Consider the following 26,611-nt stretch of genomic DNA (forward strand, 5'->3'; position numbering starts at 1 on the left):
AAAACGCAAGAATTCCGGACCGTTCAGCCAAATATTCATATTGCAGAACATCGAATTCTTGGTGCCAAAATCAGCAACGTTCAAGTTTGATGGAATCCATTTCCATAAATCGGAATTGTGCCCGTTCTCTTTTATCTTAGTGACTCGGGATCCTACGTATGCAGTTAACTTCTGTGTCGAGTTTAACCATCCTAAACAAATTCTAGAATCTGTCCAAAAATGAACTGATGTTATTTCTATTTTTAGCTCATCCTGAATAGTCTTCACCATCTGACTACCGGTTACACAGCTTTGTAGTTCAAGACGGGGAACAGTTTGTGCCTTCAGAGGAGCTACTTTTGATTTGGCGATGATTAAAGCTACGTGAGAAACGTTCCGGATTCTATGTACCATATATACAACACAAGCAAAAGCTTTGTCACTTGCATCACAAAATGCATGCAGCTCAACTGCACCAACAGATGACAGTCGTGGAAAATAATATCTTGGAATTCTCACCTCGCCTATCTGACCTATTTGCTCTAGCCATCCATTCCAATTTGTCATAAGACCATCTGGAATATCATCGTCCCAATCGATTTGCAGGCGCCATAAATCTTGGAAAAGGATCTTCAGATGAATGGTTATCGGACCAAGGACACCTAGAGGATCGAAAATACTCATCATGAACTTGAGCAGCTGTCGTTTAGTGATGACTTTTGAGGTTGGCAAGTTCGAGAACTTTAACGGGAACACAAATTCATCACTTCGGAGGTCCCACTTCAGACCGAGCACTCGGCACTCTTTCTCATCAGCAGCTTTCAAAGAGGAATCGATGGACTTCATCACAGCTACGGAGTTGGAAACGAATTTCACAAGTTTAAAACCACCTTGTCGATGTGCCTCGATGACGTTGTTTATCAATTGGATGGCCTCACCTTCGGTATCGCGACAATCAAAATAGTCGTCCACATAATGCTGACACAAAGCCGCCTCTCGCACTCCTGGTAGTGCTTCATCAAGTCTATTTGCATTAAAATTTTTAATGTACTGCGCTATACAAGGCGAAGATACAGCACCAAAAATCATCGCTTGCATGACGTACACATCAGGGGCCTTCTTGCGTTCCATTCCTCGCCAAAAGAACCTTTGCGAGTTCTGATCCTCAGGTCGAATGCGCACCTGATGAAACATTTCCTGAATATCAGCCATAAACGCAATCTTGTTTCTTCTGCCACGCATCAGGACCGCAATAAGTGGAGGAACCAAATCAGGACCTTTAAGAAGCAAGTCATTTAAAGAGAAACCGTTTGACTTTGCTTTTGCATCCATGACCAATCGGAACTTTTTAGCACTGCAAACGCTAAAGTGTGGCAAATACCAGGTGTTAGGTGTTTCGAGCAATTCAGGACCGGTCAGTTTACGCGCGTAGCCTTTTTGTAGATAGTCTTCGATTTTGTTGCAATATTGATCTGCAAATTCGGGATCTGCATCCATCTTTTTTTCCATCACTTTCAAACGACGCAACGCCTGTGGTTTGCTGTCAGGAAACGTGAAGTGATTGAACTTGTACAGCTGACCTACCTCATAACGATCGCCGATGCACTTGATGGTACGGTTCATAATATCTACTGCTCTCGTATCCTCTTCAGCCATTTTAGGTGACTGAGTTGTCATCCCAAAATTATCAACAGCGTACATAGTTTTTATTAAATCAGTCAACTCCATGTCTTCAATCGAACATAGTAAAACATGAGGAATCTCAATGCATTCTGCAACAGGTTGAATTTCTCCATGGACTGTCCAACCCAAATGACATCGAGTGAGCTGTAATCCTCGAATCGAATACTGGATGGTTTTCAGAGGAACAATTAAACCAGCATTATTTGAACCGATCAGCATACGAGGAGTTGCATTTTCGATAACTTTCAGCTTTTCTTCGTCTAACAGAGGATACAACTGACGAATCTGAGCTAAGTCGAAATTCATTTGCGAAAGCTTCATGTTCTTGATCGTCCTAACGTTATTCATCTTGTGCCAGACTGCCTGATCAGAAGGTCCAGATATTTGCAGAGAAATGATCATCGATGTGTCGTCTGTATGCGTGATTCCGTTGGTCCAACGGTACGAAATTGGAGAAACTGTACCCTGCAAATCCATTTCCTTAGCGATCGAAGAATCTAACATGGTCAGCGATGATCCTTCGTCGAAAAGTGCAAAAACTTCTTCAGTTTTAGTTTTACTACGGATGCGCACCTTTCCTACTCGAAGTATTGTGTTACAACCCACAATCGTATTGCATGTTCCACCTACAGTTAGGACAGGTTGCTTCGAATCATTACCAGGATGAACGAGCTGATGATGGTTTTTCTTGCATATCGAGCAGGTCTTGTTCGATTTACAATTCCGTCGCGAATGATCCACTTCAAGGCATAGATAGCACGCTTTACATCCTCTTACCGTCGATCTACGCTGCTCAATAGACATTTTCAAAAACTTCTCACATTGCTTCAAACCAGGATGTTCTTCAGATGAGCATAGAGGACATTGAGATCGGCTATCGGCTGCAGTGTTACTGACCTGGAACACAGGCGGTCTTACTCTTTGGACGGGTGCCTGACGACGACTAAGGAAGGTAGGATTGACACTGGCTAGTTGGTTGTCCAACTCATCCTCCAACCAACCAGAAAAAATGTCGAAAGTTATCATCCTATTTTCTCTCGTCAAACTGGCTTTGTGACGAATCCACATCTGCTTGCTAAATGTTGGCAGCTTGTCTGCTAGATGAGCAATTAATTCGGGATTCATCAAATACATTTCAGCGTTAACATTTTTCAGAGCCACAGCAGTACCAGTAACAGCGTTGAAAAATGTCCTAAATGATTCAATATTTCCCTCTCTAACTGTTTCCAGGTTTCTAAGCATGTCCAGCCTATTCGACACAATCCATTCTGTACGTCCAAAATTCGTTTTTAACAGTTTCATAATCTGATTCACATTTTCAGCGGAGGTAAGGAGAGCCTCAACGCACTGTCTGGCCTTGCCGTGAAGCGCTTTATTCAGCCTTCTCAGGTTGTCTTGACTAGATAAAGCAAATTCAACGGTGGATATGTTGAATTCGTTCTCGAAAATGGGCCATTCCATCAAGTTTCCGTTGAACTGAGGCAAATCTCTCACAGCACGATACTGCAACGCTTTCAGTGCTTGCGTAACAACTTCGGTTTGTCCAGAGCCGCGGTCAACGGGGGGATCAAAACGAGGGGGTGGGTTAGGTTGTTCATGACCGTCAGGAATGTCTTCAACCCAACTCCGGACACGACGATCAGGGCTACTATGAATGGAACTTCTCGAAACAGATTTCAGTTCGTTAATCTGAATCTCCCTTTCAATGCGCCTACGTTGAAACTCAGACTTTTTCTTTTCTAGTTGCATCTCTAAATCTTTCTGTATCTTTAGCTCCTCTAGTTTTTGTTGAGCTCTAATCTGATCTACTCTTAGAGATGCTTCTAACTCTTCCTTTTCTAATTGGTTTTCCAATTCTAGTGCTCTAATCTGACTAACAGTTTCACTAACGACTGACTTTCTGCTACTTATCGATCGTCTACTCCTACAGCTCATATTTCCGGTTTTGCTTCTAGCATTATCACCCGACTCGGAGTGCACTCTTGCATGTGCTGCGCCCACTTCAGACGGCCCAGGAATGGCAGCATCATGTGATAACGCAGGAACTTCTTTCACCGGAGTACGATACATTGTACTTGCTTGTGGAAGTTTGTAAACGAAATCGTCGAACTTCTTCGGGACTTTACCTGCCGTTGATCTTTCTGTTCGGCGCAGGTTAGGTTCCATATAAACTGGTGTTAAGTTTCGAAGGACCAAATATTAAACCTCGGACTCTACTGGCCGAGCAATCTAACGGGTTTTACCTGCCGGTGGGAAGGACCAAATATTAAACCTCGGACTCTACTGGCCGAGCAATCTAACGGGTTTTACCTGCCGGTGGGAAGGACCAAATATTAAACCTCGGACTCTACTGGCCGAGCAATCTAACGGGTTTTACCTGCCGGTGGGAAGGACCAAATATTAAACCTCGGACTCTACTGGCCGAGCAATCTAACGGGTTTTACCTGCCGGTGGGAAGGACCAAATATTAAACCTCGGACTCTACTGGCCGAGCAATCTAACGGGTTTTACCTGCCGGTGGGAAGGACCAAATATTAAACCTCGGACTCTACTGGCCGAGCAATCTAACGGGTTTTACCTGCCGGTGGGAAGGACCAAATATTAAACCTCGGACTCTACTGGCCGAGCAATCTAACGGGTTTTACCTGCCGGTGGGAAGGACCAAATATTAAACCTCGGACTCTACTGGCCGAGCAATCTAACGGGTTTTACCTGCCGGTGGGAAGGACCAAATATTAAACCTCGGACTCTACTGGCCGAGCAATCTAACGGGTTTTACCTGCCGGTGGGAAGGACCAAATATTAAACCTCGGACTCTACTGGCCGAGCAATCTAACGGGTTTTACCTGCCGGTGGGAAGGACCAAATATTAAACCTCGGACTCTACTGGCCGAGCAATCTGTCGCTTCCGGAGGTTTCCGCTGGGGTAAGTTTAAATTTCGGACCGTGATTGGAAAATCAGTATTTTACAAAAGAACTTCTTGATTTATTTGAGCGAGCAAAAAACACGTGTGAATTTTCTTCTATCTGACGTACAAGTGAAAATTTTATTCAAATCTGTCAATGCCTGCTACGATCAAATCTCGTTGTCGGCAACATCCTTCGACCGATTTCTTTCAAAAACGGGTTTTCTTAAAGCCTAAATTATGACAAACATTTCATCCGAAGACTTTATTTCAATTAGAGTTGAGATAAAAAAGTTATTAAGCTTCAAAAATTGGCTAACTTTTTTAAGGGTGATATTCATCAGTGTTCTAATGAGGCGACTAAATGTCCGACCAGAACACTCAATGTGAAATGCATGCCGTTTCGTCAAATAATGACCGATTTTAACCATTGTTGTTGTGCTCGATTGCAATTTTTGATGTTTTTTAATATTTGAGTTTGGATGATATTCACTTGATAGTTCGGAAAGAAGTAAGGGCTGAAAAAATGCTTGACAATTAAAAAAAAACTGCATAACCACAGGGGCTTAGGAACATGACTGGACGATTTGTGATGCCAATATTGAGAGTTGTATGGGAAATTCAAAAACTGTGAAATGTTATGCGCTGCAGGCTAAAACTGATTCTAGTCCTAGAACAAGATCTCATGCTGAATTTGGGCCAGATCTGACCACGGGAAGGGGTCGCTCAACGAGTTTGAAGTTTGTATGGGATTTTGAGACATTTTGCTCGGAAGAAACATGAAAAAACAGTTGTTCATAAATAACTTTGGTTCCCGTTGGCCGATTCTTTCAAAAACGATTTTTTCTTATAGGATGATATTTATCACTGTCAATGACTCGGGGCGGTCGAACATATTGACGCCTCATTAACAGTAATGAATACCATCGTAAAAAAGTAAGCCCATTTTTGAAGCCTAATAACTTTTTTATCTTATCTCTTATCGAAATGCAGTCCTCGGATGGAATATTTATCATAATTTAGGCTTTTAGAAATATTGTTTTGAAAGAAATCGGGCGACGGGAATCAAAGTTATTGATGAAAAACTGGTTTTTTCATTGGCCACAAATCGTCCAGTCATGTTCCTAAGCCAATGTGGTTATCCAATTTTTTTAATTGTCAAGCATTTTTCAGCCCTCACTTCTTTCCGAACTATCAAGTGAATATCATCCAAACTCAAATATTTGAAAAACATCAAAAATTGCAATCGAGCTCAACAACAATGATTAAAATCGGTCATTATTTGACGAAACGGCAGGCATTTCACATTGAGTGTTCTGGTCGGACATTTAGTCGCCTCATTAGAACACTGATGAATATCACCCTTAAAAAAGTTAGCCAATTTTTGCAGCTTAATAACTTTTTTATCTTAACTCTAATTGAAATAAAATCTTCGGATGAAATGTTTGTCATAATTTAGGCTTTAAGAAAACCCGTTTTTGAAAGAAATCGGTCGAAGGAGACAAAAGTTATTGACTGGTTTTTAATGTTCCTCTCGAACAAAATGTCTCAAAATCCCATACAAACTTCAGGCTCATTGAGCGACCCCTTCCCGTGATCCGATCTAGCCCAAATTTGGCATGAAATCTTGTACTAGGCCTAGGATCAATTTTAGCCTGCAGCGTATAACTTTTTCAAAAGTCGGGTCATTTGAGGCAGTCTAGTGTGCACGCTTTCCAAAGAAAAATCTTCATTACAGTTGAACATTGGATCGATTTTTAGTTTTGATAAAAGCAACGAAAAATTAAAAAGCAAAACAACACATTTTAGAATTGAAGTACAGGGATTTCTTCTTTATTTAGGTTTCTGAACGCGACTTCATAGGGCAAATTTTTGTACGATTAAAAATTGAATTCACAATTGAATACTCGATTCTGACATTTGTGAGAGAATCGGTTAATTTCAAATAGTCATTGGTTTTTCAATCGAATAAATGTGTAGATCTTGTGTTGTGCTCTAGAATTTGAATTTTCAAATAAAAACGAAAAAATGATTTGTTGAACATTTCATCAACGTCCGGAAGCATCTATTGTATTTAGTGGTGGAGGGATAATTCGAAAAACTCTAAAATAGAAATAAATCCTAGTTAACAGAAATTGAATTCTGCTGTTCTTGATGGACTAAAAATGATTGACAGTAAATGCACAGACAAACAGACAGGACACTCCGTTTTCATTCTTCGCAAAACTGCTTCAAATTTGATGAAGCTAGGCAATGTCGACACCAGAGGCGCTTGTATCTTTAAAATGAAAAATCCCAATTTTTCATCATGGTAGCTGTGTATTTTTGCATCTCCATGGTGCTTATGTTATGGTTATCGTTTGTTTTCATTCAGTTCTAATTCGGGAAGCTTTGCGTTTAAAATTTTTGTAATTAGTTCCAACGATCTGGTCCTATTGGAAGACAAACCAACCGTACCGAGCAACAGAAGCTGTTTGAAGGCATTCCTTTGAATTTTTCCGTTATTTCCGGATAAGTTACTAAAGTTCAGATGTAGCAAGCAAGACCGGTCCTATTTTCATTTCAGGAATTACTACACGCGATGGTAATGATGCGGATAAGTTGATCACATCTGGTTTTGAAGGGATGGAGATTTGGAAAATACCCTGCTTATGGATAGCGCAACTGGAGCAAAATGAAAACTGTGTGTTGAAGACCACCTTTATGGGAAAAGGATCTTACCAGTCATTTCGTTTGAATTGGTTCGGAACATACAATTCTTAAATTGCGCTTAATTGAAACGATGCCGAAAGCCAAAGTAACGGAAAACGTGTCCAACCTTTCTGAAAAAATATGTATAAAGAGATTTGTTTTCAAGGAAGAAGCCCGCAGAAGAATACATACATACTTGTCTTGTAAATAATCTTAAAACAAAACCTCACTTCAAATAACACAAATACTCTCGCATTACGGTGCTTAGCATGGAAATATTATTTGTCAAAAATATTTTTTTGGATTTTTTGTTTATTAGAAATTACCACTGGATTTTATTGTTTTGAAACTAACGGAAAGTTGCGAAAATAACTGTGAAATAAACTTTTTTTTTTAAATACTAACTTTTTTCATATGAGTGTTGTATTTTGAACGCTTTATTAATTTTCAATAAAACCGGAACACTTGAGGTGATAATATTTAAAGCCCGGAACTGGTAAGCTGTTTAATTTCCTGGATTAGTTGTTACTGTCACTGGTCAGCAATCTATTTTTATACACAACTCAATCATAAATCAACATACATAAATAGTTTCCTTCCCTCTGAATGCTCCCCACCTGCTGGAAGGATAAGGTAGTTTTTATCAATTTTGGAAACCTAATCCCAACTAAAAGTAAATAGCTGATAAAACATTCTATAAAAACCTTCTTGGAGAAAAAATCCAAACTGCTTGTTTACGGTATCAGTAATGAATGTCAAGATTTCATGGCTACCTTCAATGGTTTATTCTGCCATATCAATAATGGTAGGCAATATCACCAACAGATGGCAATGTAATCGCTTTGCGAAGAAATGACCAGATTTTCTTAAGAGTGTCCTGTCTGTTTGTCTGTGGTAAATGTTTCCATAAAGCTGTTCACGCAAAATAACCGCACGCTCCTTTTTTTAAACTCAAAATTAAGTACGACCGAGGTTCAAAACATAGTTCGATTCTATGAACTTAAAGCACAGAAAACAGACGTACAAGCTATCTCACGAAACTTGTGTAAAATTTCCAACGAACATTTTAACCAATTTTTCCTTTTTGACTTAACCACCACATGCCTCCAAATACACCAAAGAGAACTGTGAAAATTTGATTTGTAACTTTTGAACGGCGCAATAGATGGCACTGTTTTAAGTCAAGTTTCAACGTATTTTTTGGGTGTCAGCATTTGAAATTTTACACACTTTTTTAAAGATTTTTTGTTCGAGCTTGTACGTCTGTTCTCTGTGCTTAAAGTTAAGTACCCTTTTTCCTCCTCGCGATTGTTCAAAATGCAGTTCGAACTGCGAACTCAAAACTAATCCCATTCGTGGCATTTTTGCCGAGCCGCATTTCAGGTAGCTACGAACAAGGGCATAAAAAACGGTTCAAAAAATGGTACTCGCTTTTGAACTTAGTTTTGAGTATGCTTGTCAGAACTTAGTTTCGCTATTGCCCAATCAAACTCAAAGCTGAGGGCTGCCACTGAAGTGCTGTTTGACCGTGGTCAAATCATAGTTCGATTGTATGAACTAAAGTTGAGTTCCTTTTTTCCTGGTTCAAAAGGAAGTTCGAACTGCGAACTCAAACTAATCCCATTTTTCCTTCGGCGAAGGAGCAAAACTGAGATCGATCTAATGAACTAAAAATTGAACCCTCCTCGCGTGTGTTGAACTGAAAGCACTTAGCGAGTTCGGCTGCGAGAACTGCATTTTGGGTAGCTACGAATAAAGGCACACGCTCCTTGTTTTAAACTCAAAATTAAGTAGTTTTGGTTCAAAACAGCACTTCAGTTGTAGCCCTCAACTTTGAGTAAGACTGAGCAAACGCAAAAACTAAGTTCTGACTGGCATACTCAAACCTAAGTTCGAAAGCGAGTTCCATTTTTTGAACTTTCTTTATGCCTTTATTCGTAGCTACCCAAAATGCAGTTCTCGCAGCCGAACTCGCTAAGTGCTTTCAGTTCAACACACGCGAGGAGGGTTCAATTTTTAGTTCATTAGATCGATCTCAGTTTTGCTCCTTCGCCGAAGGAAAAATGGGATTAGATTGAGTTCGCAGTTCGAACTTCCTTTTAAACCATCGCAAGGAGGAAAAAAGGAACTCAATTTTAGTTCATACAATCGAACTATGATTTGACCACGGTCAAACAGCACTTCAGTGGCAGCCCTCAGCTTTGAGTTTGATTGGGCAATAGCGAAACTAAGTTCTGACAAGCATACTCAAAACTAAGTTCAAAAGCGAGTACCATTTTTTGAACCGTTTTTTATGCCCTTGTTCGTAGCTACCTGAAATGCGGTTCGGCAAAAATGGCACGAATGGGATTAGTTTTGAGTTCGCAGTTCGAACTCCATTTTGAACAATCGCGAGGAGGAAAAAGGGTACTTAACTTTAAGTTCATAGAATCGAAATATGTTTTGAACCTCGATCGTACTTAATTTTGAGTTTAAAAAAAGAAGCGTGCATAAAGAAAGTTCAAAAAATGGAACTTGCTTTCGAATTTAGGTTTGAGTATGCCAGTCAGAACTTAGTTTTTGCGTTTGCTCAGTCTTACTCAAAGTTGAGGGCTGCAACTGAAGTGCTGTTTTGAACCAAAACTACTTAATTTTGAGTTTAAAACAAGGAGCGTGCGCTGTTATCAACAAATCATTACAGATTAAACTCATGAAAAAGAATCTAGATCCAATGAATGAAAACCGATCATTCTCGATCATATTCGTTTGCTTGATGAGAAGATAGGTGGTCTCTCCGAATATCGAATAAAAAATTGGAACTTCACGTGTGTTATAAGGATTTATTTACACACATGTTAAACCTAAACATAAGACCGCTGCAAGCTTTGTATGAAAACTTCAAATTCTTAAATTTTTACACATCCCATAACTTTTTTTGGTTGTTTTTGCTGCCAGAAATAGCAATAAATTTTTTTTAAGCGATCCATCCAGTCCTGAATTAGCGCAACGAATTTTAATTTTGTATGGAAATTTGTACGGGAAAACAAAATTTTTCATTCAAAAATCGCCAGAGATTTTCTGAAAGTTCCAAAAAATATAACTTTGGATTAAAAATATTCCTTGATTCTTGCACTACATTTCTAGTGAACAAAGCACAAACCTAAAAACCCAGAAAAGATATTCAATGTTATATACAATTTTTGTTTTCAAAATTATTTTTTTTGTTAAATCTTGTTTGACTACTTGTTTGAAAGCTGTGTAACAGTAGGATGGAAATAAAAAATCTCAAAAAACTGCTTTGCATTGCCAGAGAATTTATTGATTAACCTTTGCCATAACATTTCATGACACTTTTAACAGCTCTAGCAAGCAAAGTCTGCCATTTTTGAATACTTTTCAATGGATTCAGATTTTTTATTTTGAAATGGTTATAACTTTCTTCATGAAATTCTTAGCTGCTGGTCATGTAAGCAAAAAATGAAGCTTAAGAATAGTCAAAACCAAAAATTAAAGACCGACTTCATTTCAAGCTTATATGAATTTTCTTGATGATTTAATGTGCAAAAATTTCTTCTTCCATACAAATTTATGTATGTATGGTTCCCCCATAGGTAGCAAGGTCCTGCCTGTATTTCTACTTCCATACAAACTTCCATACAAAATTGAAACGTGTTGCGCTAACTCAGGAATCAATCAAATCATCTCAAATTTTACACTAATGCTTGGTGACCCAAATGGCATCGAAAGAACATATGGGAGCAAAAAGTCATTTTTTGCAGCGGTCTACTATACATATTTGTTAATTCTTAGAGCACTAGTACCGGTAAGTGCTATCCTAGGTGTTAACCCGGGACACATTCTAGGTCTTATTTTAGCTTTAGCAGCTCATTAGCACACCGGTAAGTGCTAAACTTGTTTCCATTTTTGCCACTGGTGACGCTCCGATAGGTGTTGTTGTTGTTTGTTGCTATTTTCTTTCGTAAATTTTCCCAAGACACTTTAGCACCTGTCAAATCAGGAGCTGGTCGGTATTCATATTTGACTCCTGGCTCGCTTTTTTAACACCCAGGAGCAAGATAACACCTGGTTTGAAACCTTGCGGTGCGCCGTCGAAGTATCAAAATGGAGTGTTATTATAGCTTTGACACCTGACCGCTGCTGATACTCTTATAAGCACAAAGCGCATTTCCCAAACTTGTAATTGTGGCGTTCACATCAGAGAATGTTAGGAAAGAAAATTCAGAAGATAGTTAGGTTATTGTAAATAGATTCGAAAAGCTCAACTTGATTTCCGGACAGCTGTGCAGTTTGAAATACACCGCTAGTAATTTGCCTCAAATATCAAAGAATTAAACAAGAGAGGAAGGAATAATTTTGCTTAGAGATTCTGATAATAATGACATGGCTTACTTGCTGAAAAAAATCCTATGAGCTTCAAAATCTGTCTCGATGGTTGAGGATCGGGGAGAAATAATCTAACGATTTTTTTACAACCAAGAACTGCTTTGATGTAATATTAAACACACTATGTAATATTAGAACAAGTACACTCACTCGTGTGGGGAAAAACTGGTAGATATTTTGTCACTTGTAACACATTTTGAAAATTTCATCATGTAAGGGCAAGTTCACTGGTGTTGTGGAAAAGTGGTAGAAATTATGACACTTTTAGAACAATTCGAAAATTTGGCCATGCAAAAAACATTTTCAAGATCTGTGGCCTTCAAGTTTTTTTACAACAAGTGTTGTATTTTCGTATGCTGTGATGCAAAAATAGTAACATTTCTATAACATACGGCTGAAATAGAAACAGTGATGTAAAAAAAGATCTTGAAAACATTTTGCATGGTAAAATTTTCAAAATGTGCGACAAGTGTCAAAAGTTCTACCACTTTTTCCCAACACGAGTGAATTTGCTCTAAAAATGTTTTCAAGATCTTTGCGCGTTGTATTTTTTTTACAGTACTGTTTCTATTTCTGCCGTATGTGATAGAAATATTGCTATTTTTGCATCACAGCATGCGAAAATAGAACAGTTGTTGTTTTTGCATGATAAAATTTTCAAAAAGGGCTAAAAGTGTCAAAATTTCTACCATTTTTCCCAACACCAGTGAACTTGCTCTTAGAAGGAATTTCAGAATGCGTACGTCGTTCGGATGTGCTTAATAGGCACTGAAATATATGTATGTACCTAAGAATTTACGTTTTTATGTGAATTTATTCAAAATTTAGGCAATTGAAGTGAGTATGCAAGTTTAAATTTGGCAAAACTATTTTCAGAAACTTGTTTGAAATGCATAATTAATATTTTTAACAACAATCAAGATAAAAGAACCAATTAATTTGTGGAAGGGTGATAAGGTTCCATTGGATTCTGACTGGTAGTGATTGACTTATTAAGCGCTCATACTTGTACTAGTATTTTCATTTATAGATTATTTCATTAGATAAGTTTGTTATATTTGTTTATGAAATGGATTTCTCGTTGCAGAGGGCGTTGTTGTTGGGTAGAATAGAACCAAATTCACCAATTGGTAGTAGGAAAATGTCATCTTCTAGTTCTTCTTCAATGAAAACCAAGTGGCTCAAAGCGTTTCGAAGTCTAAAACCAGTTGTTTCGACAAACGAAAGGTAAGCAAACAAATTATTTAGAAAAAAAAATGTAAAAAGTAGTCGGAAACAATTGATAAGTCAAACCTTCTTCTGATGAAAATAGCTTAGAAACATAAGGTCTATTAGAAAATTGAAGAAAAAAATAGTCAATTAGAATTATATAGTAAATAGCTAATTTGATTGTTCTTGTTTGAGATAAGAAAACACTATTCATTTTGTTTGTAGTTTTTCAAGAAACTGTACTGGAAACCGTTTCTTAAAGTGCTGAATATCTTCGTTTCTGTCTGTTTTGAAGATAAAAATGAATTTTAGTTTAATATTAAAACATATTTTCGTCTAGGTGAAGGATAAATTGATAGATAATTTGTAACTTCATATCCTCTGTTTTCTTTCGTTGTGTTAGACACAAAAGTACATATATCAACTTTTTCTGTCATTTTTTAACTACTGATCACCGTGATCACTGATCGATGTCATTTCTGGGAAGTGTCCTTCGTCTTTACCGTTGCTGCAGTATGGAAGGCAACGACGAGCTCACGTTCTGGAAGCCCAAAGTGAACGAACTCCAGTATTACGAACGAATATTTTTCTGAATTTCCTTAAATTACAGGTAATGTGAACGAATTATTTTGGTGAAGGATGAGTTTCTCGATCAGAAGGGCATATCTCCTTTGATTCAAATAGTTGCTTTTCTGCCTCAATTTGTCTGCTTCGAAAACATTTCTTTGAATTTTGAAGCTCTCATCCAATGCATCAGGCATGGTTCTGTGGCAGCGTGCGCGCCTTTCAACCTGAAGGACGAGTTTCAAATCTCCTGGCTGTGCTTCAAACTTTTCAAGAATTGTTCAAGTTGGAAACAATGCATGAAAGTTTAAATACAATGCATGGGACAGTTCAACATTGCATAAAAGTGAATAATGAGTATAATATATACATTATATACAAGCTTGTATGCAAGAATTATATTTTTGCATTTTTGGTGTTCTTAGTCCTATCTGATTGAGTCTTCATCCCATGCTATCAAGGGATGATATAATTCAGTTATGCTTGCATGGACTTTGTACTTTTAAATCCTACGAATACTAAATTTTATATCATTTTGATAGAAAAAAAATGAATATCAAAATATCTCTTCTTGATATAGTTTTGTTTTTCTCTTCCAATCGGGTTTCCATCACGTAATTGGATATTTCAGTCATGGCATGATCATTCGGATGGATCATGAAAAAGATACCGGGGCAGTACATGCTAGTACATAAAATGATTTTTCCGTTGACCGTTTTTTTTTATTTTGTGATAAAATTCCAAGTGTTAACTACATTTAAAAAAAAAAAAAGTTGCCTCCACGATACACCTGGTTCCAATAACAGGAATTTTTGTTTGCACATTAGAGAAACAAACCGAATTTAAAATCATTGTTGTGCCGAATCAATGTCACTACCTTTCAATCGTTAAACAGGCGTACTTATCATTATGGAGAATATTTCAATCGATGTTTTGCATAAAGCATTTAATTTTTTTTTTTGTGAAACGCACTATGGGAGATCAGGCGTCCAAAAATCGGAAAAGTGATTGTCACCATTTTTGTTTCTATATTTTTAATGAAAACTTGGCACTTTTATTAGGAGAAGTTTAAAAATTTTGGAGCTGTAGGAGGTACCATAATCGAAATATTGACAAATTAGGATTAAGAATGGTAAAAATTTTTTTTTAAAATATTATATTTAGGAGCACTAAAAGCAAAAAAAAGCTATACTGTGAACGTTATAAAAGTCAAGCTTTACAAAATATACGGTTTTGTGTTACTCTGGAGTTAGAAAAAAAAGATAGCGCATAAAAAAGGAGGAAATAAAAAAAATGGAAATTTTGACGTTTTTAGACGCGATCTTTTTTTTTTTGTTCCTGCTCAAATCATAGATTTATCCAAGTTTTAGGTATGTGCTAACAAGTTCTGAAGAGTTTAGTAGGAGCCACTTTGAAAGTTGTGCCGTTTTCATTTTTTTTTGTTCCATTTACTGTGGGATATTTCCATGCAAGCAAGCAAAACATGTCACTTTCAAAATTTTATCGTAATAAGTAAAAATTATCGAGACATTCCAAATAGACAATTAGTTTTGATCATAAATAGCATAAGTGATAGTCAAATTGTTAAAAATAACACTATGAAAATATTTTTGTCCGCTTGCTTGTATGAGGAACTCCCATAGTGAAATAGTTCCACGCATTTTAACATGGCTCGTCTTATTTTCTTCCCTTAGTTAAAACTATCTTCATTGAAGTTTTGCATTTCATTCGTTCGAAAAAGACATTTAAATTGTGTAAAAGCTCTTCCAAATTTATTCACCTATATATTACTAGGAAAATATGTATTCCCAATATAACAAACAAGTCCTAACATTGTTTGATTTCCTATTCTTTTGAAATTACTTGTTTTCTTTTTTATTAGATTTTACTAAAAAAGTAAATGGAAACTGCACAAAAAAATATGCGGGAGAGGGGGAATCATGGGCCACTTTTTTTCTATGCACCATAACTTCTTTATTATAAAAGATAAAATGGAAAAAAAATAAATTATATAGTTTTTAACATTTCTAACATTGATCAATTTTATTGAATTTTTTATAAGTTTTTTTTTCCAAGTTCTGAATGCTTACAAAAGCAATGTTTTTTAGATTTTTAAAAATGGAAGGGAATCGTTGGCCACCAAATCCAAATTGACCGAATAACATGCAAAGTTTATGAGTTGACCCAAAACTGTAATTTTATAATTCATCTCGTTATTTTAAAGCAATTTCAGATGATGAAATTGAAAAGAGAGTTGCATATGATCGAATAGTTCCTAAAACCTGGCTCGTGAACGTTTCGACAAAATTTGGGTGGACCCTATATTCTTCATAACTCTTCATTTAGCATAAGAAAACTTTACAGATAGGAAGAACGTATTTTATGTTCTGAATATGTATAAAAATAAAGGTGGCCCACGATTCCCCACAATTTGCAATTTGGTTGCGTTTGTGTGACTTCTTCATGTTTCATCAAAAATTCCTTTTCCACCTGAAAGAACATGACACAACTAAGATCATAAGCGTATGAGAATAATTTTGTTATGAACTTTAGGTTCCCCATCGATGCAATTAGCGAGTGCTTGCACGATCAGGAGGGAAAAACGGAATTATATCAAGATGAGATATTTTGATACTAATATTTTTCCTATCTAAATGAGTTATTATTCAGTACTCTTAGGATGTTAAAATATCTCAAATTATATCAAAAAATCTATGCGATCATAGCTAAATTATATCAATTTTAGATATGCTCCTTTCAAGATTATATCTCGTTCAGATAGCATAGTTTGATATTGGACAGAACAAAACCTATCAAAATTATAACTTATCAAGATATGAGTACTACGAGAAAATTTTCTAGTGGGATGTTAATAAACCACATTATTTGCTAAAACCATGCCCCATTTTTGGTTTCCCAAAACTTGGATTCAATTTTATGAATCTGTTGAGCGAAACTCATAAACGTACGGTTTGGGCCGTTGACTTCGATGTCCGTGTTTCAGAAAAAGTTGTACGTATATCAAAATAAGATATAATCATTTTAGTTTAAGACAATCAGAAAAAAATCTTGATAATTGAAAATGAGCTCAACCCCAATCAAGTCTGTCAATCAGAATAAGATATAATTCGGATTGGAGAAACTTAAAATTGAAAATTTAGAGTACATACTTAATTATAACTGAATCAGATGTAAATATCTTGGTGAGATATGTTTGAGTTTTTATTTTGATATGCTCTCCTGATCGGGTATCTATATGTATCTAAGTATTTTTTTTAGCTTGATCAATAAAAAGAGCATATGAAAATATGCTGACGGCGATGACAGTTAGATTGAGATTTTTATCTCAACACACATCTGAGATAATAAAGGTGGCCCACGTTACCCCACTCTCCCTTACATTTTTTATTTACATTTTTATATTAGATTACAGTTGTACTCGACTACGAACAGTAAACCAAAAAATTGGTCGTATACAATTTGTTTTTAAATTTTTGAAATTTAAGGCCTTACAAATTGATGATACTAAATCAAATTTTATTAATTCTATAGAAAAAATCCTTATTTTTTTAATGACACAAAGTTAAAAAAAATTAAGAAATTATATTTACTTAGAATTTAAATAAATAGTCAAAAAACCAGAAAGATGAACGCAAAGTTGATCAAACAGTATTTACAAACAAAAAGAAAAATGAAAACTAGTGAAATTATTGAAACATATAACCAAATATAACCACCTTTGGTATTCTCGAGTTCATCGGAACGTCGCGACGCCAATTGACTAAGGCTGTAGATCAAGTACACTTCCATTTAAACTGAGATTTATATTTTAATTTTTTTTTGCATTATTGAAAATATGAAAAAAATTACTATAATATTGACTAATTTCATAAATCAATGTTAACGGCCTTAAACTTAAAAAATAGCATGTAGTACGATAAATTTGCGATTGACTGTACTTTAGGGTGGTGCATGGGAAAAATTTAATGATCGAATTTCCGAGATCGACCCTATACATTTTGCAGATCGGCTAAAATTTCAGCACTTTCGGACTTGATTTACAGGTGACTCAAAACGCTCAAAGGTTCGATGTCTTTACCTTCAAAAATCATAAATGGAAATCTGGAAATCGAAACTTCAATTTTGGTGCCAGATGACTTAAAAATGCATAAAACATCAAAATGTGGTGTTATTTAAAAAAATTTGGGCCAAAAATCATCTATCGGGACCGACATCGGTTTTCCGAAAAAACTTACGTACATACCAATTTTTTTTTCAATTAAAAAATCGAAATTTTGAGCGGTTTGAGGCACCTGTAAATCTAGTCTGAATGTGCTGAAATTTTGCACAGGTTAGTTTTTTGGGCCAATTAACAAAATGTTTTTTGTTGATTTTGGAACTCTACCTCTACCTTACACCGTCTGTTTTGCTCTTTCAAATAAATGTTAATCTTAGTCATTCTCAGTGTATATACCCTTTTAGGGTTGTGAAATTTGGTAACCTTCAGTTAATCACAAAAACAAATTATGAGCTTCGAAGAACCTTTGAGAAATCGTATACAGATGAGTATAATGCAAAAACGTTTGAAACAAGAACCAAGAATTTAGAGAGTTTCACGAATTATCACTGACGATCTTATTTAGAAATTGAAAGATTCGTTAGAAAACAGTTGACAGGATTTTTAGTTTATCTGGTAAGCGTTAACCAAAACTACACATTTTCATCCAGGGAAAATATTTATGACAGATGTCTGTTCTCTGTTACCGCACAACTGGACTAAGATTTCTTTAAAAAAGAAATTCAGATATATTGTTCAAGCAAACTGAAAGATTAGTTAAAAAAGATTATTTCAAACTTATTATGTATTGTACCTATACATTTGTTTAAATGTAAATATTAATTTATATCTAATTTATTTCAGAGATAAAAGCCATGGAGGTCAGGCTCGTCTCGAGAATCACAACCTAGTAGAATACACATATAAAAAGATAACCCCTTGTGACGTGTGCTCACAGGTACTTCGAGGTAAGTAATTTACAAACTCAAGTGGTACTATTTAGAAACTACATATTAAAAATCAAATCAACGTTGATCCTTTGAACCTCATTTTAACTTCAAAACGAAGAATTTAAAATATATGGTTCAAGTAACAGGTTCGGTAAAAATAGAATTATGATTAATGTTTTGTTTCCGTATTTGTAATGTGTTAAAAATCAATACATTCTGTACGATACGAGTAATAAGTAACAGTCTGGCAAATTTAACAAATTAACCGACTGCTATTTTTTTCAAACATAATCGTCTTAGGCGATTTTAACATGCCAAGTTTAAAGTGGTGTTCCAGCCAAGCTGTATCCTGTATCCTGATCCTGAACGCTCTACTTTTTCGGCTTCCTCGAACATTATTCTAGACTCTTTAAGTACAGCAACCTCACGTCAGATCAACAGTGTTGTAAACGAGAACGGCCGGATGCTTGATCTTTGCTTCGCCAATGACGGGTTCCGTTTACCAACTATCGAATCAGCACCTGCACCGCTAGTTAAAGTAGACCCACATCACCCGGCTTTACTGGTTACATTTAATATCTCTAGATTGTGTAACCCCGCTGATAAACTCACACCCTTCTACTTGGACTATAAGAACGCCGATTTCGATATCATTTCTCGCGTACTGGCCACTATAGACTGGGAATCCGAACTCGAACTAGCTAACCCTAATGCTGCAGCCGAAACTTTCTCGCACATCCTCAACTACGTAATCGACCGTCATGTGCCGAAACGCACCGCCAATGCTAATCCTCGGACTCCATGGGCTGCAGCAGCTTTACGACAACTGAAAGTGACAAAAAGGCGTGCCCTTCGAAATTTCAATAAGCACAAATCTCCGTATACCAAGGAGAATATCGCAAACTCAACACCGCCTATAAAAAAGCCTGTCAACGTAGCTATCGAAACCATCTTAGTCGAATTCAGCAAAATCTCAAGACTAGCCCAAAATCCTTCTGGAATCACGTTAAGAATCAGCGGAATGAACCTGGAACACCGTCCAGCATGTTCCTGGATGGCATCATGGCGAACTCTGACTCCGGAATCTGCAATCTCTTTGCCAATAAATTCTCGAGCACATTCTGATACATCATCAATAACCGACGAATTGTGCCATCAGGAGTGTTTCACCACTGGGCTTTTTTTTAAACGGTATTACAGTCGCGGACACAACCATCTCTAAAGCAGCCACTAAGCTCAAAAACTCCTTATCTACAGGCCCGGATGGGATACCAGCTACCTTCCTGAAGCGTTTTATGCCTTCTTTGCTGACTCCTATCAGGCTTATCTTCCAAGCTTCGCTTGACCAAGCCACCTTCCCCTCACTGTGGAAAGAAGCTTACATGTTCCCGGTTCATAAAAAGGGAGATAGGAAAGATGTTAATAATTACCGAGGAATTTCAGCTCTGTGTGCTATAGCCAAACTTTTCGAATTGGTGGTTTAAGATCTCATTTTCATGTTCTGCAAGCACAACCTCTCCATCGACCAGCATGGATTTATGCCTCAACGCTCAACTACAACTAACTTACTAACCTTTACCTCGTATGTGCATGAAAGTTTTGCAAAGAAATCCCAAACTGATGCCATCTATACCGATCTGTCTGCCGCATTCGACAAGGTGAACCATGATATCGTCATCGGAAAGTTCGCGCGTTTAGGATTTTGTGGATCTCTTATTGGCTGGTTCCGCAGCTTCCTTACTGGACGTTAATTGACAGTTCGTACGGGTAACTGTTTTTCCAGGCAGTTCTCAGCTTCATCAGGCGTGCCTCAGGGAAGTCATTTAGGGCCGTTAGTATTCCTAACCTACTTCAATGACGTGCTGCAACTCCTCGATGGACCAAAATTGGCGTATGCCGACGACTTGAAACTGTACTACTCTATCAATGGCTCCGAAGATGTGAACTTCCTGCAGAACCAGTTTAACCTTTTTGCCTCCTGGTGTGATGCCAATCGCCTACCTTTAAACCGTAATAAATGTGTAGTAAAATCATTTGCCCGCAAACGACGCCCGTTCTAAGCCGTTTATTTCCTTGGAAACGATGCTATCTCTCGAGCTCAACACGTGAAAGATCTTGGTGTGATCCTCGACGCGCGGCTGGATTTTAAGAATCACACCAACTATATCGTTGACAAAGCCTCCAGAAGCCTGGGTCTTCTTTTCCGCATGACGAAGGACTTTAAGGACATCTACTGCCTGAAGAGTCTTTACTGCAGTCTGGTTCGATCGATCCTCGAATATGCTTCTGCGGTTTGGTGCCCGTATTATCAAAACGGTTCTGATCGAATCGAAGCCAACCAACGGCGTTTTTTGTGGTATGCCCTTCGACACTTAAACTGGCAAGACCCTTTTCGACTTCCCAGCTACGATAGCCGCTGCCGCCTGATCGACATTGACACGCTGCAAGCCCGCAGGACCGCCAGTCTTGTTTCTTTCGTCGCTGATCTGCTTTCATCAAGAATCGACTCTCCCGCACTTTTGGAAGTTCTTCCACTTAGCGTCCGACCTCGTGGTTTGAGGAATCGGGATCTTCAGCTTTTCGTTCCTGTTAGACTAAACAATTACGTAGCCAACTCTGCAATAATTGGCGTCATCAAGACTTTTAACCGCTTCTCAGAGCATTTTCATTTTGACGTTTCGAAGGTTGTATTCCGAAGAAGAATTCTTAGTGTTCTAAGTTCAGTGTAGATTTGTATTTGTAGTTAGTCTCTTAATTTTTAAATATCATTTGGATCAATGTATGATCTGTTGATTTAATAATAATAAATAATAATATGAAGGCTACTTCTATCTTTAATGAGTGTTTTCATTAAGGATTTAATCCCCACATGATTGACTGCTGTAGTCAGCAGTGTCGCATTGAGCTAAAATGTTAACAGATGAGCTGAAAGCTCCCGTTTAAAACCGTATATACATTTTTTAATCTTTTCAGGACATACGAAACAGGGTCTACGGTGTAGAATATGTAAAATTAACACACACCCCGATTGTGCATCGCAACTTCCAAAATGTCAATCCAAACAGAAGCTTTTAAGAAGACAAAAAAGTACATCTGAAATAAGAAGTTTCGCGGTTCCCGAGGAAAGTAAGTTTTCGTTTTAAAAAGTTTTCATAACAACGTTCCTTTGTTTGAATTATTTTGAGTCAGTTTTTTCCAAGCAGCATGTACATATCAGCAGCTTAGCTTAAAACAGATCATTCTTACACCGGTTTTGCGAAATCTACATTTATCGCGTTAGTTCCATAGTTTTCATCATCTGTAAATTTGGGTCAAATAAGGCTGAATAAGCTTTAATATCCGTTTTCTAGAATACAATAGCACTTAAAATGAGTAGTGTTGTCTTTTACTCTTCAGAATACTTTAGTTAAAAAACCGACAGCTCTTTTGAAATGTTACGATATTTATTTTGTTTAGGAAAACTATTTAAATTTCCTTTCGATTGCTGCCATTTTTAGTCTATTGATGAGGTATACTTTTTATTTAATTTTTCCATTTGAATAACAATGGTTGTAATATTAACCTGGCGCTCTTGTTTATAATCTCTTTTCATGCAGAACCAACCGACATCGATCAGATTTATCAAGTTTTAAAAAGAGCTGGTGAAATATCCAGTAAGAAAAACCTACCTTCCAAAGCACAAGTAGCAACGGTTGCAAGTAGCGAAGGTAATTTTAGCTGCAAAAAAAAATCATTAGTAGTTTATATTTAGATAAGGTTTATAAGAAATATTCAAATTCTTATTCGTGGGGAAACGTTTCCGTTGTATTTTTAATAACTTGCATCTAAACGAATGAACTCGAAGAAAGGACATTACAATCTATACCTAAGTGTGAAGGTTGGAACGACCAAAATGTACTTAACGAAAATAACGTTTAGAATATGTTTATTCTTAATTTAAAAATTCATGTTTTTTTAAAGTTCACATATTCCATTATTTAAAAAAGTGTATTACTCTGGGCCTTTCTTTTCAACTTTTTTGTCAGTTTAGGAGGGATCACAGTAATCGGTAGAAAAATAATTGCTTGTCAGTAGCTGCGAAAATTAAACCGTATTTCAAGAAACATTATGAAGAAACTTTCTACTTTGTTCTTTGTTAAGAAGTATCGAGAATGCTGTAAATCACGGTATGGCCTTGAAGATTTCAAGAAACCAAATAAGATCCCTGGCATTTGTGACACGCAAACAACGTATGAATTCGATTATTTCTTGGTGAACTCGTTCCACTTAAAATTCTTTTAAACTTTAAATCGCTTTTCAGGAATCGGTTTTGAAAAAAAGCCTTGGATATCGGGTATTTCAAATCTAGAAATCGATTTTTTGATAACACGATTTGCATTGTGTATATCATTGAATGATTTTGGTCCTTATGAATAAGAAATGATCAAGAGCATCGAAAACTGGTTTGTACTACTCTGACATTTCGAGTAACTTTAATTTTACGGATCTTCAGCTAAATGCTGATACAACACAATAATAGGATAACAATAACTATTTCAGAATAGATTACATTATTTTTTATGAACAAATGCAACGTGTGCAAATTTGCTCCTTAACAATTAAGCGTTTTCTATAGGGAACTATAGTAGTGCAGGAGAAGTGAATACATTTTTGTCGATCTCATCACAGTCAAAAGTGTCTCCCGATCATATTCTTTATCCCAAACCTCCAACCAAAATTATTTGGCTGGAATACAGCTCGGTCTTGAAGCTTAGTATTGATCTTTCATCCTTTCCACCGTTTCCAATTTATCTATTGAATACTAAGACGCGGCCGGCGCCGTTCTTGATGTGTAAAGAGAGAGTATCAATTTTGTTCATTGTGAATGTGTTGTCAATCCTAGACACCATTCTTTTGACTCTTGAAAAAAAGATTATGGCCTCGTTCAATCACGGAGTAGCAACCATTGACGATGTTGACATATTTCTACTGATCCACGCCCGCAATCATGAAGTTCTAAATGCGTTTGTTTTGATAGATTTAGATCATTAGGGAAAATGTCAAAAGTTTATGAAGATTACTATTGATTTTGAAAATTTTTAATGTTGTCCAGGTTTCAAGATCCCCCACTCTCCCGTATAAATATATAACCAAATTTGTCTTTTTGAGAGGCAGCTTCATAACTGGATTTAAATAGTAAAGTTCAATTGGTCTAACCCGATCGACAATGCGAGATATGTGTATTTCTTTTTACTGAAAGCAACAACACGCCTGTTTTAAGATTTTTTTTATGAAAAAATACATCAATTGTGTGATTCTGATGATTTATTCACAATTAGATTAAACGACCCATCAATTATTGCACCGCTATTTATTGTTCATCGATAAAAATTACACAAATACATAAATTCATTTGTAACCAAATTCCTTGTAATTTTGAGTGCTCTAGCTTGCGTTTCATCTGAACGTTCACACCAACTTTCACCTGAAAGGGATTTTCATTTCAGAAGAATACATTGAATGCTTAAAAATCCGAAAAAAAAATAAATTGATCTTGCTTTGAAAAAATAATTTGGTTAGAATATTCGAGAAGCCAACATAGTAATGCGAATGATACTTACCATGCTTTTTATTTCAATCAGTGATACTGGAAATAATGTGTGGGCTTTTTGAGACTGTCAAAACATCATTTTTAGTGAACCTACTTAATCACTGGATCATACATGAACTAAAATGGTTTGGTAAATATGTGTGGATACTGGTTTCGCTTAAAATAGTCGAAGCTTACTAAACTCAAGTTTGCGCAACTATCGTCAATGTGTATTATTCACCATTGTGTATTTCCACCTTTTTTGTTTTCAGCAACAGAAGATGGAATTATTCATTCGACACGACCATTCGGACAGCCACTTTGTTTCGGTGCTGAAAATCAGGCACCCGAAGACGATCCCGTGCTTAAGAAAAGCTTATCAAAAAGTGAAAAATAATCTTCCAGATAACTCAATTAAAATGCATGATACTTTAATTTTCAACATTTCAAAATACTAAAATTTGGGTTATTATAATGTTTCGGAAAAAACACGAATTTTGATAAAGTTCAGTGAAGGCCAGTTGCTCGAAATAAAATGTGTGATATATCTAAGAGTTTTTAATTGTAAATAACTAAAATATAGATCAATTTCCAATTCAATCTTAGCGAATTATTTCAATAAGAATGTTAATAAATATTAAAAGTTTTAGGTAGGAATTAATATTGATTGCTTCGATTTTTGACGAAATTTTTGGGTAAAACTTGTGGAATCCATTCACTTCTAAATGCTTATCTCAGCTTGACTTGTAGTAATCAATTAACCATAAATTTTGAAGAAAAAGGCTATCCGTTCTTAGTTGGTTGAGATATTAGTAATTATGCAAAAAACAAAAATACCAAGTTTAATGTTAGTTCGAATACATTTTTTAGTACGCTGCTGTGGTAAAACCGTAGCACATACATCAAATATTTTGAAAAGTGATTTTTACTTTTATCAAACAAATTATTCCTAATGATGAAGAGTCCATTTTCATTAAGTGATCATTTTTTATCTGCCTTTTTAATTTGATTCGAACTCATTGAGTACCCTGTTTTCAGTGATTTAACATTTGAATAATATTTCACAGTTCAATATTGAAAATTAAAATGACATTCAGGGCGTGCTTATCTTCAGAAGCATACCAAAAAGTCTCATCTTGAATTAAAGTCTGTTTCACATAGAATCTAGTCGGATAAAATAGGTCATTTCTACGCAAAGAAATAACGTACAACAAAAGTAAAAATGACATTTTGTAGGGTTTTTATTGCACTATAAGGAAAAAATACATAAAAATCATTCGTCAGCTTTTCGGGTGAATTTTCGAACTTTTTTTGTGATACCACTCATCGTTTTCTGGACAGTACTGCTGCTAACCTCATTCGCCATCTTGTTCCACCACTTTTCCATTTGAGCGGGTTTTTTCAATGGTTCTGCCACATTTCTTCAGTTTGTCCTTAACTATTGCCCAATATTTCTCGATGGGACGAAAATCCGGACAGTTTGGTGGATTGATACGTTTTTCAACAAAATCGATCTTGTTCTCATCATACCACTTAACGACATCCCGGCTGTACTGCCGTGATATGACGAAGTGACGTATATCCATTTTTTTCGATTTTGACTTTTTGACGCTATTGTGTGCGTTTTCCTATGAGCTATCAAGTGCTTTCAACAAATCTAGAAAATATCAAACAGTTTTTGAGAAAATCGATAAAAACGAATCGCCAAAAGTGCGATTTATACGCCGAAGTGACGTATATCCATGCGTTTTTGAAAGTAATACAGAACAATTTCAATAACCCGTATAATTTACAGGCGACATTCCTCAGATTTGAAAAAAAAAATCATATTTTAACGTGACAATCGGTTTAGAATAAAATAAAAAAGCCACCCCCCCCCCCCCCTCCCCCTTTCCTCAGAATAAAGGGTTCTCAAACAAAGAAGTTGTCTAGCCTTTTTGATAAATAAAATTTGAATGCAAACGTCGACATCTACATTATATAAAAAAATTCGAGAAATTATTTAACATTTGTAGAACAAAACTAATTCTTCATTGATTTTGCGTTGTTTTTGTTACAAAGAAATTTGTTTGTGTGGTGATTTGTTTGTGGTAAGTTTGTTTGTCAAGCAACAATATTGTTTTTTGTAAAGCTGTGCACTCGAATTTTATTAACGAGAAAAAATCTGGTTTCAAAAATGAGATAATGTTTAAAAAATTCAAATATTTATTTAGTACGAAAATCATCAAAAACAATAGTTATAAATTAGAATTCTTCCAGAAACTTTTTTTCTTCGAGCTTTCCCCAAACATCTTTCTTATTATCTGGCATTAGTGGACAAAGTTTCTTTAAAATCGTTTTTTTTTTTTCAACCTCTATTCCTCTATTTTCATTTCCCAGTTGGTGCCGGGTAGAAAATGAGATTCATTGGACCAAATTTCAAGATTTTCCAATGAAAATTGTCAAGGATACAGCATATTAGATGAAGCAATTCCAAATTTCCCTTTTTTACAGGAATAGCTGTATCTTTGTTTCCAGTCATTGTAAAGACTTCAAATTTCGTAGAGCGTTGATTAGATAGTTGAACTAAATTGTGTTAAAATTTCATGAAAAAATATCAACCGAGAGAGAAATGGCAGCT

At 36.2% G+C, this 26,611-nt stretch overlaps 1 protein-coding gene across 4 annotated transcripts in view; it reads left to right on the forward strand.

Annotated features, from left to right (window-relative positions):
• The window catches only part of LOC129750951 (uncharacterized), a 44,017-nt gene that overhangs the window by 14,704 nt on the left and 2,702 nt on the right, over positions 1 to 26,611 (forward strand). For 2 of the 4 annotated variants that reach the window (XM_055746169.1, XM_055746170.1), the window contains exons 7-10: positions 12,730 to 12,869; positions 18,337 to 18,440; positions 21,396 to 21,548; positions 22,019 to 22,129. In XM_055746169.1, coding sequence (XP_055602144.1) covers positions 12,730 to 12,869; positions 18,337 to 18,440; positions 21,396 to 21,548; positions 22,019 to 22,129 — 508 coding nt within the window. Of the gene's footprint in view, positions 1 to 12,729; positions 12,870 to 18,336; positions 18,441 to 21,395; positions 21,549 to 22,018; positions 22,130 to 24,263; positions 24,592 to 26,611 lie in introns of those variants that run through there. The other 2 variants (XM_055746172.1, XM_055746171.1) reach the window with 2 other exon arrangements.

This window comes from Uranotaenia lowii, chromosome 3, assembly GCF_029784155.1.
Source record: "Uranotaenia lowii strain MFRU-FL chromosome 3, ASM2978415v1, whole genome shotgun sequence".
In the NCBI taxonomy this organism is placed as follows: Eukaryota; Metazoa; Arthropoda; class Insecta; order Diptera; family Culicidae; genus Uranotaenia; species Uranotaenia lowii.